This window comes from Myotis brandtii, unplaced genomic scaffold (assembly GCF_000412655.1).
Source record: "Myotis brandtii unplaced genomic scaffold, ASM41265v1 scaffold208, whole genome shotgun sequence".
In the NCBI taxonomy this organism is placed as follows: Eukaryota; Metazoa; Chordata; class Mammalia; order Chiroptera; family Vespertilionidae; genus Myotis; species Myotis brandtii.
This window is the reverse complement of record NW_005357764.1, coordinates 7,660,919-7,673,378: the sequence shown is the minus strand read 5'-3', so window position 1 is coordinate 7,673,378 and position 12,460 is coordinate 7,660,919. Positions and strand designations below refer to the sequence as shown.

The following is a 12,460-nucleotide window of genomic DNA, read 5'->3' as shown; positions in this document are numbered from 1 at the left end:
CGAGGCGTTGTGTTGGGGTCTGGCAGCAGAAACATTCTCCTCATCCCAGTATTGAGACTAATTTTTCTTTGTCTTATATTCCTTACACTGAGGACATGCACTTAAACTTATAGCATAGTTTAGCTAATTTTGAACCTGTTTCTAGACGTGGTAAAAGTTAAGCCTGGTTAGCTACACAAATTCAATGACCCCAAACAATATACTGTAGTCCATATAGGCATGTACGTTGGCAGGGTTCCCCCAACCTTTTCTTCTTCTAGCTCATTCATTCAAATTTCATTACATCTCTGATAAATTTTGCATTTTTAAAAAATATATTTTACTGATTTTTTACAGAGAGGAAGGGAGAGGGATAGAGAGGTAGAAACATCGATGGGAGAGAAACATCGATCAGCTGCCTCCTGCACACCTCCTACTGGGGATGTGCCCGCAACAAAGGTACATGCCATTGACCGGAATCGAACCTGGGACCTTTCAGTCCGAAGGCCAACGCTCTATCCACTGAGCCAAACCAGTTGGGGCAAATTTTGCATTTTTAATGGGGGGGAAGGGAGAATAAGACTCTATGCTGGGAGGTCACCTTCAAATCTATAACTTTGCCCCCTCTACCAAATAGTTTCTCTCCATTGTTTTCTATTTATGATTTAATATCAATCAATACTGCTATGGTCGGAATGTTTGTGTCTCCCCAAAAAATCACATGTTGAAATCCCAGTGCCTGTGTGATGGTATTAGAAGGTGGGGCCTTTGGGTAATGAGGGAGGAGATCCCGTGAATAGGATCAGCGCCGGTAGAGAAGAGACTCACGGAGCTCCACTGCCCGCTTCCCCTAGGCGTGGACATAGGGAGGAGCTGGCAGTCTGCAATCCGCCGAGGGCCCTGCCCAGAACCTGACCATGCTGATACCCTGATCTTAGACTTGCAGCCTCCAGAACTATAAGAAATAATTTCTTTGGTTTATAAACCAGCCAATGGTATTTTGTTACAGCACCCTGAATGAACTAAGACAAACACAAAATATTAACATATAAAATCAATGTGTTCATAAACTCCCAGAATATGACCAGCCTTCTCACTTTGATATTTCAGTACAAACTCATTACCTACCTTATGGGGAGCAGAAGACAGTTACAGAGAACCAGAGATAAGGCAGGAGGGAACAGCTGAACCTACTGGATGAACTCTATTACAATAGTTTAACTCAAGCTTTTCTAAAGAGATGAGAATGTTGAGCCGAAAGAGGCAAGTAAAGGTTAGGTGGTCTCCACATAGGAAAAATCGTTTCTTATCACCACAGCCATCCAACTTGAATTATAGCCAATTTCAATTTCTCTGCCTCCTCCTGGTCCTCTCTATCTTTGGTGAAAGTGCTAAGAAAAATAAAATGGTCAAGGCACAAGGCATGGGGGAGAAATGAGGTCAATTTATAATGCTGATAGTTGAGTATATCTTGCAAAGGTTAAATGCCCTTCAGTAATCATAGCCCAACAAGTCATTGTACTTCCACATATATTTATTTATGAGGAAATATAGCTCAGAGAGGATAAAGGTCTTATCCAAATATGTCTATTAACAGATCAGTGTTTCTAATCAAAAGATCTCTAACAGGTAGCAATCATCTGGACATTCCTTATACTCACTGGTTATACACAAAGAACAAGGACAGTGCCTTCTGGCCCTGAAATACCACTCCAAAATGGACATAGGCCAGCCTCGTTCTGGACAAATGTCCAGTTAGTTAGCTTAGATTTGCTTTAATTCCCTTACTATTTCCTTAAACACAATGGAGTTAATTTGTGTTCAATAATCCTGAGAGCTGGGAATTTTCTAATGTAAATTAAGGGGTGTGCTAGTCTGGCTTCAGCTGGAAGGCTTGGCTAGGATGAGCCTGCTCCATGTGACTGTCATTCTCTCCCTGTAGGTTAGTACGGGAATGTCCTCCTCATGAAGACAACAGGACACAAGAAGGGAAATGGAACGACATAAGGTTGGTCAGAGGTCAGGCTCTACAGATACAGTCATGTCTGCCTCGCTCTGTTGGTCAAAGTGCATCATAGAATCGAACCACAAATCAGAGGTTGAGAAAACCCCCTCTGCCACTAAGAGTCATGGCAAGGGTGTGGATGCAGGGAGAGGTGGAGATTTGGGGCCCCAATCTCAGTCTCCCACAAAAGGAAGGAAATGCGAATACATATTTGAAATATATAGGAAAGTACAGAGAGCATTACAACAGGTATCCACCTCCAATGATTAACAAATTAATATTTTTTTATATTTGCTTCTGATCTTTTGTTTTCTATAGATTATTTTAGAGTTTAAGCACTGTGTACCCCTGCACAACTCTGTTTCCCTCCCTGCTCTGAGGTAACTATTATCCTAAAGTTAGGGTATTTTTGTATTTTTACTGTATCTGCAGTTATTCACGAAGCCACAGCCCTGAGGACAGTCACTCTTCACCTGGTTTGATCACTTTCAGTTAATATTTAGTCAGCATTTCCAATAAAATTAGCTACTTCTTCAGCTCAGAAGCTTTTATATAGGTCCTACATCTGAACCAAATAGCTAGCCATGGGGTATTAGAATTTGACTTGTTCCATTGTCTCCTGTTAAAGAAATGAAAAATGCAGAATTCTAAGGCTAAATAGCTAGAAAATATTTACTCAGACTTGAATATTCTTCAAAGAGAGTGTGGAGCCATTATAATTATCGGAGGAAGAAGCATCACAGGAAAATAAAAGCCAAATGTTTTCTTCAGGAGTCCTCCTTTTGGCTGCTTTGATTTCAACTGGTAAGTCAGACACAATTTTAGAATCTCGGCTAATTTGTAAAAACTTATTTCAAGGATAGATTTAAAAGTCAATAATAGCACAATCACAACAGACACGTGTGTATCTGGATATTAAAAATGCAATAGGAAGAACAGGGGGCTCTCAATGATGTCCACCGAATGCTCTGGTTCTTTAATGAGGGAAACGAAAGTGGAATGGGGGGGACGTTAAGAAACGTCTTTCAGTTGTGGTCTAGAACTTAATTGGAATGTAATTAGAAGATGAAAAGTTTGTGTAAGAATATGACTTAGAAAATTCCTGATGCAGAGATTAGTGGGATTAGGACCAGGGGAATGCTCCCTTAATAGTCACAGCCTAAGAGAAAAATGAATAAATTAACAAATTGTCTAGTCTCTGCCTGAGTTCCCAAGGATAAGTATTAGTTGCCACAGTGATGGCTTTATATCTTGATCAAGGTGTTGACTTGAAGTGTGGCTTTAAGGTATAAGACTTTTGAAAGAATATTAAAGAATATGCCTAATGGCCATATTTTGTACCTTCTCTTCATAGCACATGTATTATTAATAGTAAAATACTGTTAAATAAAATCAGTGATCAAATGAACAGGTTCTTGGTTTTGCTTCTGTTTTGGTTAGTTTGCTTTAACGTGAAAGATTGAGTTTGCTAACTTCATCTTGCTATGAATGTTAACATTGAAAATCCTGGAAATAAAATTCAATTGAACATTTATCAAGTGCTTACTATATTAAAGAGAAGATGCACTTACAAAGTTTGCACAAAATACACATAGAGAGCTAGCCCCCTTCTCCATGTTTTACTGCTTCATAATTTTTTATATACAGTAGGTCCTCGGGTTACGTCGGAGATCCGTTCCTACGGTGTGACGTAAGGCGATTTTCGCCGTAAGTCGGAACCCACCTACATAAGCACCTACGTCACTCACATGGAGCACATACACAGCAGTACTGAAATGAAACAGTAAAAAAAATTTAAGAGAAAGATAACAATTCCTGTGGTTATCAGGAATTTTACTTGTGGTAAATAAATAATAAAAAACATAAAGCACATATGTACATATGTCGAAATGACGGAATTTTTTTTTTTATAAATAAATGGGAGATGGTAACGTAACCACGAAACGATGTACGTCGAGTGCGACGTCACCCAAGGACTGTCTGTAATTGTTTCTACTCTCTTCCCCATCTTCCCTTCTGACTCCACTCTAAGCTAAATTGATTTGACATGTTCATATTTTTAAGAATCTCCCTCTTCCATTTGCAAATGTGAGAGAGATTTATTTAGTGATACATACACTTTGCTAGTTCAGAGTTTATTTCTCTAATTCAGCAGTTGCCAACCAGTGGTCCATGAGGTCCGAAAGGTTGGCGACTGCTGCTAATCCAAATATTTTCTTGGATTTGATTATTGGGACTCGCAATAAGGAAACATTTCCAAGTTACTTAAGAACTTCTGGGGTTATTTCTTTAAATAAATCAACCTGTTTGATTATTTTCCTTAACCCCATGCCAAACAATGAACAAAGAAAATTTGAAAAGCACACTTTATGCCATTTATTAGTGGATAATCTGAAACTATAATGATGGAGGTTAATGCTTATCAACAGACACACTTACAAATACCTCTATATGTCATAAAACGGACTTTTTGTGGCCAGAGAAAAAGCCAATTTTACATCTGAACCAGGAATTAAAGGAAGAGCTTACCATAAACTATAGAATGTTAGGGACAAATTATAGCAAAAACAATATTTTCAGAATCCTCTGAAGACTTACAAGGCAAATGGAGGTTGGAAATATGTGAGACAGGAAATTTGCCTCTCATGTTTCTCCTTTTCAGTGCTGGCTGGGCCGTGGGCTAATCTATGTGCTGGCAAGTCTTCCAATGAGATCAGGATGTGTGACAGCCATGGCTGTGGCCAGTACACTGCCCAGAGGTATGTTTACCATATGCTTTCTGGGCTCTCGACCTCTTGACCTCTTTGCTTAGTGTGCCTGCCTTATGTTTCCTCAAGTGCTCATGATCATTTCCTCTGACAACAGGAAAACTCGGAGATGAAACCAGTTACATTACTGTCTTTGGAGCAACTTCCAAGAACTCTGCTTCAAGTATGGGCTCAGAATTGGGAACAGAGCGTGGAATAAGGAAAAGAGGAAGGGGAGCAAACAGTGTTTTCCCACGTTGACTTAGTTCACCTGGTTTTTCCAAGGTGAAAATCAAGCATTACTATCCCATTTTATAGATGAGGAACTTGAACGGAGGCACCAAAGGGCTAAGGGACCTGCCAAACACAGCTGGAGGTGGTGAAAGCTGAACTAGGATTCAGGCCTTAGGATCCTCTTTCCATCAAACCACAGTGTACTAACCCAGCCTCTGGGAGCTGAACACCGGAGGTGGCCCTAAGCAGGCAATTTATTTCAGACAATGAGGAACAGACTTGTTACAGGAATTTCCAGTAACGTACAGTATCACCTTGGGAGTACCACTCTCTGATGAAATAGCTGTGTGTCCAATTGCATTATTGACCTCCACCCCCATTACTAGTATAGTGGAACTCTCACTTATACAGATAACTAGAGGCCCAGTGCATGACATTCATGCACTTGGGGGGCGGTCCCTCAGCCTGGCCTGTGTCCTCTCGCAGTCCAGGACCCCTTGGGGGATGTCCGCCTGCTGGCTTAGGCCCGCTCCCCAAAGAGTGGGCCTAAGTCGACTGTCAGACATTCCTCTTGCAGTCTGGGGCTCTTGCATTCCAGGACCCCTCACTCTTTACCACCTGCAGCCTTGAGCCCGGCTTCTGGCTGAGCGGCACTCCCCCTGTGGGAGCACACTGACCACCAGAGGGCAGCTCCTGTGTTGAGTGTCTGCCCCCTGGTGGTCAGTGCGCATCATAGTGACCGGTCCTTCCGCCGTTTGGTCGATTTGCATATAGGATACTTACAAAGTAACCTCAAGCACCTGGAGATATACCTAAGAGATGGGAAATATGGGAAAATGGCCTCTTAATTGCCAAAATTAAGACTCAATTAGCTCCTACCCTAAAGTTTTGCACTTGACTTATATAATAACTTAATGGCTCTTCACTTGGAACCTGCTCAATGTTGCTTTACATCATCTAACAATCCTGGTGAGTCTGAGTTTTCAGGCAGGAGCCTATTAGAAAGGAGAAGAGGCTGGCAAGAGCGGGCATGCTGACAACAGTGAGGACTGTTAGCGACAACCTCAAGAAACCTCACAACCTGGAAACATTTTGTGTTTGTGCTACATGTACTTTAATAAACACAGGCAGCATCACTCACTATATTAAAATAGCATGTACAGTAAATGATGTTTGTAATAACTTCTGGGTCGCTGAGGGAAAAGCATGGCTAGGGTAACATAAGATTCTTTTATGATAGGTTCCCATAAAAAGACAACTCTTTCCTAAGTGGTCTATATTAAAATGTACTCATAGAGATTGCTTCATTTCCCCAAAATGCCATATAATAAGAATAGCTAATATTTTTAAAGGCTTCCCAAGTGCCAAATACTATCTTAAATGCTTTAATCTTTACAACATGGTTATTACTACCTTCAGGGAAGGAGGTTAAAATTGGGCAAAACAGGGTGAGGAAACCTGGGACATCCTAATATGCTCTAGCAGCTTCAATTGTTGATACCCTGGTCTGGGGACAGAGGGCTAACACCACACTCCTGGGCAATAAAGCTCCCAGGGCAGCTCCTAAGTCTCTTCATTCTTATCTGCATCCTAGAAATCATAGGCCTCACCAGGGTGTGGACGTCTTGTGCTCTGATGGATCTACTGTGTATGCACCTTTCAGTGGAATGATTGTGGGCCAGGAGAAACCTTATAAAAACAAAAATGCCATCAATAATGGTGTTCGGATATCTGGAAGAGGTAAGAGGTGGTGTATATGTCTGGGACACATACGGAGATGTTGGATATTTATTTATTGAATGCATATTCCATAATTGAAATTTCATACTTCCTTCAAGATGATAAAACCTACAACATAAAGGACCTGGTGTAGCAAACTAAAACAGCTAATGCATTTCCGAAGATGTTACACTGGTCTCCTGGAGTCATCTGCTTTTATGCACACACTCCATCTACTTCTCTAGCTGACTGAGGGCTTTCTTCCTGTGGCCCATGTGGTTTTGCTTAACAATCTATAAACAAAACCACTTTCAGCAATACTAACTATCATGAATACATACTTTCATTTACCAAAATTCCACAATTGGAAAATGTTGGCCTTTCTCCAAGAGTTGACTGTGAAATATTTACAAAGCCCTCTATATTCTAGGTAAAGCTGTGTCTCCTGGTATTCCAGGGATTGGGATTATAACACACACACAGAAAAGTGCACAAAGCCTAAGTGTCTAGCTCCATGAATTTTCAGAAAGTGAATGCACCTATGTAACCAGCACCCAGATCAAGACAAAGAACAGCAGCAGCATCCCAGAGACCATTTGTGCTACTTTTTTCATTATTCCCAGCAAGGGCAATCACTTTCCCACCATATGTTAGTTTTGCCTGTTTTTGAAGATGATATAAATAGAATTAAACAACATGCAGTCTCTTTTATGGGGCTTCTTTCCATCCACATCATGTTTGTGAGATTCATCCATATTTTGCACATCGTTTTAGTTCATTCTTATGGCTCTATGTAGTATTCCATGCATATATCTTAATCTATTTAGTCATTCTTCTCTACATGGACATTTGGGCAGTATCCAGTGTTAGGGATTATGAAAATGCTGCTATGAACTTTCTTGCACATGTCTTTTAAGGAACATGAACATGCATTTCTGCTGGCAGTGAGTCCAGAGGACAATCCCTTCACCAAGTAAGAAGCATTTTGTGAGGGAGCCCATGTCCTTGAGGAACTATACAGAGGCTTAGGCTTGAATGACGAGAGAAACTGCTGCCATTGAATGAAGTCCACTTAGTAGTCAAGGCCAAGGTTGGCATGATTACCTAACAGGCAGCAGAGCTGAAGCAGTAATCATATTCGTCTGAAGCCCGGAAATCTGAGGCCTTGTCTAGTTAACCATGGAGACCCTAGAATGAAATAGGTGGGCAGCCTACTAAAGCCTTACTTGATTTGGATAAATGGAAACACTCCAGGTCTGATGAACAGAATTCTGACTTCAATCATCACAACAATGGGTCAAAATCCACCCCACCCCAATTCCCTGTATACTTGAGCTCACAGTCCCAAAGCCCCTTGAGTAAAGGGAGGCTGAGTCTCTTTGAGGAAGGGCTCTGTCACACAGCCAAAAATTTATACTGTAAACCTTACTTCTAACCATTCCCAAAGGGACCTGTGGCTATTTAGCAGAATGTACATTGGGGAAGAAGAAATAATTAGGCTTTTCAGAGATTACTGGACTTACTTAAAACTGATACTAATTCTTTAGAGACTCAAAAGGCCACTGTGGTCCATCAGTCAGACTAGGGGCTTGTAAGGTCAGATAATCAATGTACTTTTCACTAGGGTCCATTTTATAATGCGCCCAGTGCATCCACAAATCCACCCTGGGGTAATTTCCCCAGTTACATAATTAGAATTAATACACTCAGCAACTGGCAGGATACTGTGGTAGAGGAAGTGCTGGGTCACTTGGTATATGTGTATCTTCAGCTTTTGTAGATACTGGCACAGTTTGCCAAAGTAATACCAACTTACACTCCAAACAAGGGTATATGAAAGTTCCAGTGGCTTCACACACAATACTTGGTGTTATTTATCTACTTTTCTATTTCAGCCATTCTGACGAGTATGTAGTGATATCTTATTTAGCTTTAATTTGCATTTTCCTAATGGCTAATAAAATGGAGCATTTTTCATATTTATTGATAACATCAATATTGCCTTTTGTGAAGTGCCTATTCAAGTATTTTTCCCTGTCTTTCTTAATTGTCTTTTCCTTATTGGTCTGTAGGAGTTTTTTGTATATTCTGGATACAAGTCCTTTGCCAGATACATGTATTGCAAATATCCTCTCCCACTTTATGGGTTGTTTTTCACTTTCTTACTGCTTCTTTCAATAAATAAAAATTCATATTTTTAATGCAGCCCAATTTAGTATTATTTTCCTTTATTGTTAACATTTTTTACCTGTTTAAGATACATTTTCCTTCCCTGAAGTCATTAAGATAGTCTCCCTATGTTTTCATCTATAAGCTTCATATTTCATATTTAGGTTTGTAATCCATCTGGGATTGTGTAAGGAATGAGTTAGGGATCAAGATTTTTCTCCATATTGATATCTAATTAACTCAGTACCATTAGTTTGATATGATCATTTTTTCCCCCTACTACACTTCAAGATCTTTTGTCATAAATCAGGGTCTGAATATATGTGGGTCAGTTTCTGTGAGTCTTTCTATTGTGTTTCATCAGTCATTTGTCAATCTTCCACAAATAATACACTGAATTAACTGCTATAGCTTTAAAATACATAATGATATCTCATAGTATAAATCTTCCAACTTTGTTGTTCTTTCAGGCTGTCTTGGCAATTCTTGGTTATTTGCACTTCCAAATTGTAAAATCAGTTTGTCAATTTCCATTAAAAGCCTGTTGGGACTTTGATTGGATTTTCACTGATTATATAGGTTATATTGAGAAGAACTTCTATCTTGAAAGTAATTAATCCTCCAATCAATGAACATGTTATATCCTCCATATATGTAGGTCTTCTTGCATTGCGGTATTAGCAGTTGTTGTATTGGTTCTCAGTGTGGAGGTCTTACACATCTATATAATAAAAGCCTAAGCGACCATTACAGTGGAACAACCAGAACGACCAGTCGCTATGATGTACACTGACCACCAGGGGGCAGATGCTCAACGCAGGAGCTGCCCCTGGTGGTCAGTGCGCTACCACAGGGGGAGTGCCATTCAGCCAGAAGCTGGGCTCATGGCTGGCGAGCGCAGCGGTGGTGGCCGGAGCCTCTCCCACCTCCGCAGCAGTGCTAAGGAGCAGTGAGCTGAGCAGTAAGGAGCAGCGAGCAGGCAGGTGGTAAGGAGCGAGGGGTCCTGGACTGCGAGGGGGCACAGGCAGGGCTGAGAGACCCCCCCTCCCCCCGTGCACGAATTTTGTGCACCAGGCCTCCAGTATTCATATATACATAAGACACACCTTATTGATTTTGTCTAGATCTTCTATGGCAGTACTATCCAAAAGGAATATAATAAAAACCACCTAAGTAAAATTTAAATTTAAATTTTCTAGGAGTCACATAAAGTAAAAGTTAAGAGGTGAAATTAATTTAATAATATACTTTATTTAACCCAGTATCTCCAGAATATTTTTATTTCAAAATGCAATTAATATAAATATTATTAATATTTTACCTTTTTGGGGGTACTATCTTCAAAATCCAGTATGTACCTTGTACTTAGAGCACATCTAATTCAGATTAGCTGCATTTCAAATGCTAACTACCCACATGTGGCTAGTGGCTACCATGTTGTATGGCATAATTCTATAGCCTTACTGATGTTTTCTGTCCACTTGACTTGTTTTTAATGATATAAACGTGTTGAAGTCTTCTATTACTAGTGGGTTTCCATTTATTTCTCCTTGCATCTCCTGAAGTCTGTTTTATACAGATGGTTTCTGTGTTATTTAGCACACGGACAGTTGTCACTATTGCGACATCTTTGGATTTAGCATTATAAATTGTCCTCCTTTGTCTTGTTTCAATGCTTTGGGCCTGAATTCCACTCTCATAACATGATCATAACCCTTGCTTTTCTTTTTGCTTCCATTTTCTTGGCAAATATCTGTCCATTCCTTAACTTTTAGCCTTTTACAATGATTGTTTTTCTATACAGCATAGAGTAGGGTTTTCCTTTCCAAGTCAATAGAAAAGTCTGTTTAATAGATGAGTTAACATTTATAGATATAACATTGTCATACTACATTATAATTATGGTATTATATTAACTCAATTTCTCTATATGGTGGGTCTTTAAATTTTTTTTTCTTTTGGTATTTAGAAAGATTTGTATTCTTGTGCCAGTTCTTTCCATTTTTCCTTGTCTTTAAAGTCTAATAGTTTAATTAGAATATGCCTTAGAGTTAACAGTATTCCAGGTCAATATTCTCAGTTATCTAGTGTTTTTCTGCTATTGTTTAATGCTTTTATTACATTGTCATTTAAATTTATTCTTCCTAGGGCATCTTGCAATTTTTGTCTTTATTTCTGGTATGATTTTGTCATTTCCTTCTACTCCCCCATTGAGTTCAATCAACTCTCTTTTCTTTTTATGTTTTTTGTGTGTGTTATTTCTGTTATTTTTTAAAATTTCTGATTCTAGGCCATTAAAACCCAGATAATGAATAATTTCACTTCTTCTTTTCTTTTAGGTTTCTGTATTAAAATGTTCTACATTAAGCCAATTAAATATAAAGGTTCTATCAAGAAGGGAGAAAAACTGGGAATTCTGTTGCCCTTGCAGAAAGTTTATCCTGGCATACAATCCCACATACACATTGAAAACTGTGACCGGAGTGATCCCACCGTGTACCTATAAATGGAAGACAGATGACCAGATCATCAAGATAGAGAGCCATCTTCCTAGAACCTGAACGCATATCCTGCTTTCCAAGAAATTTATGTTCCAAGAGAAACATGATAAGTGCAAGGAAGAAAACAGTATTTTCATTTCAACTCACTGCCACTTTCATGTTTTTTTTTTATGTCAACTAATTTCTCATGGCTCTCTGAACTTTTGGTAACCTATATCTGGGGTGGTGGCTTTTTCTTAATATTTCTTAGTCCTAAATACCTAGAGTAAATAAACATGTACATTCAAGTTAGTCCAGACTGCATTTTTAATGATTCTAAAACTAGACTTTTGCTTAGGGAAAAAAAAGCCTTAATCTGTATTTATGGTAAGAGAATAGAGGTTTGTACAATGCTGGACACTCATACATACTGAATAGGTATTAACTGAATAAATTGGAGGCTTCTTTTGAGTTAAGGTTGTGGAGAATTTCAGCAATATCCTTAGGTTTGTCAAATTGGTTGGAGCGTGAGCTGCTTGCATGAATAGAACAGAATTCACTGGTCTTTATATTCCCACGTTCCCACATTCTATATAAGTGGTAGATCTTCTAAGTTAATGAATAATGGCAGCCTAAGAAAATATGTATTATTCTAGATTTCAGTATGATTGCATAACAAGGAGTACTAGAAAGAGAAAGAGTTCTATCCTAACCTGACGTATCTCAGGGAACCAAGACAGTCAGCCTCATCTAGCCATATGCGTCTGATAGCTACTTATTTCTACACTTCATTGTATACTAAATTATTATTTCTTGGTTATATTGGCAACAGGTGCCAACGCGAAATAACCATACAAATGTTCAAAGGACCAGAAATAATTATGGCTCCCTAGAGTTTAGTCTGCCAGTAAGAAATGAATAAATTGAATTCATCATTCTGAAAATATCCTTCATGAATTTTTGCTTAAATCCTTTTGGAGTGTAGAAAACTCCAGTAGAATGACTCCATTCTTAGTGTAGATATGTTAGAGGAAAATGAAATTAATTGAACTTACTTTACTACTGGTTGGAAGTGGCTGCAGTTGTATACTAGGACATAGGTATAAGAATGTTCTGACATCACTATT

General features: G+C 39.1%; 1 protein-coding gene across 1 annotated transcript; it reads left to right on the top strand.

The window, feature by feature from the left end:
• The first annotated feature begins 2,518 nt into the window (after positions 1-2,518).
• On the top strand, positions 2,519-11,623 carry LECT2 (leukocyte cell-derived chemotaxin 2). Its single transcript, XM_005865595.2, has 4 exons — positions 2,519-2,788; positions 4,647-4,743; positions 6,560-6,705; positions 11,193-11,623. Exons 1-4 carry the CDS (start codon positions 2,743-2,745, stop codon positions 11,357-11,359), a joined length of 456 nt encoding a protein of 151 aa, XP_005865657.1. The 5' UTR covers positions 2,519-2,742; the 3' UTR covers positions 11,360-11,623.
• The last annotated feature ends 837 nt before the right edge of the window (positions 11,624-12,460 follow it).

Coding starts and splice junctions, on each gene's coding strand:
- LECT2 (XM_005865595.2), top strand. CDS start 2,743: ATGTTTTCTTCAGGAGTCCTCCTTTTGGCTGCTTTGATTTCAACTG. Junction 4,744..6,559: donor GGCCAGTACACTGCCCAGAG/GTATGTTTACCA, acceptor TCTGCATCCTAG/AAATCATAGGCCTCACCAGG. Junction 6,706..11,192: donor TGTTCGGATATCTGGAAGAG/GTAAGAGGTGGT, acceptor CTTTTCTTTTAG/GTTTCTGTATTAAAATGTTC.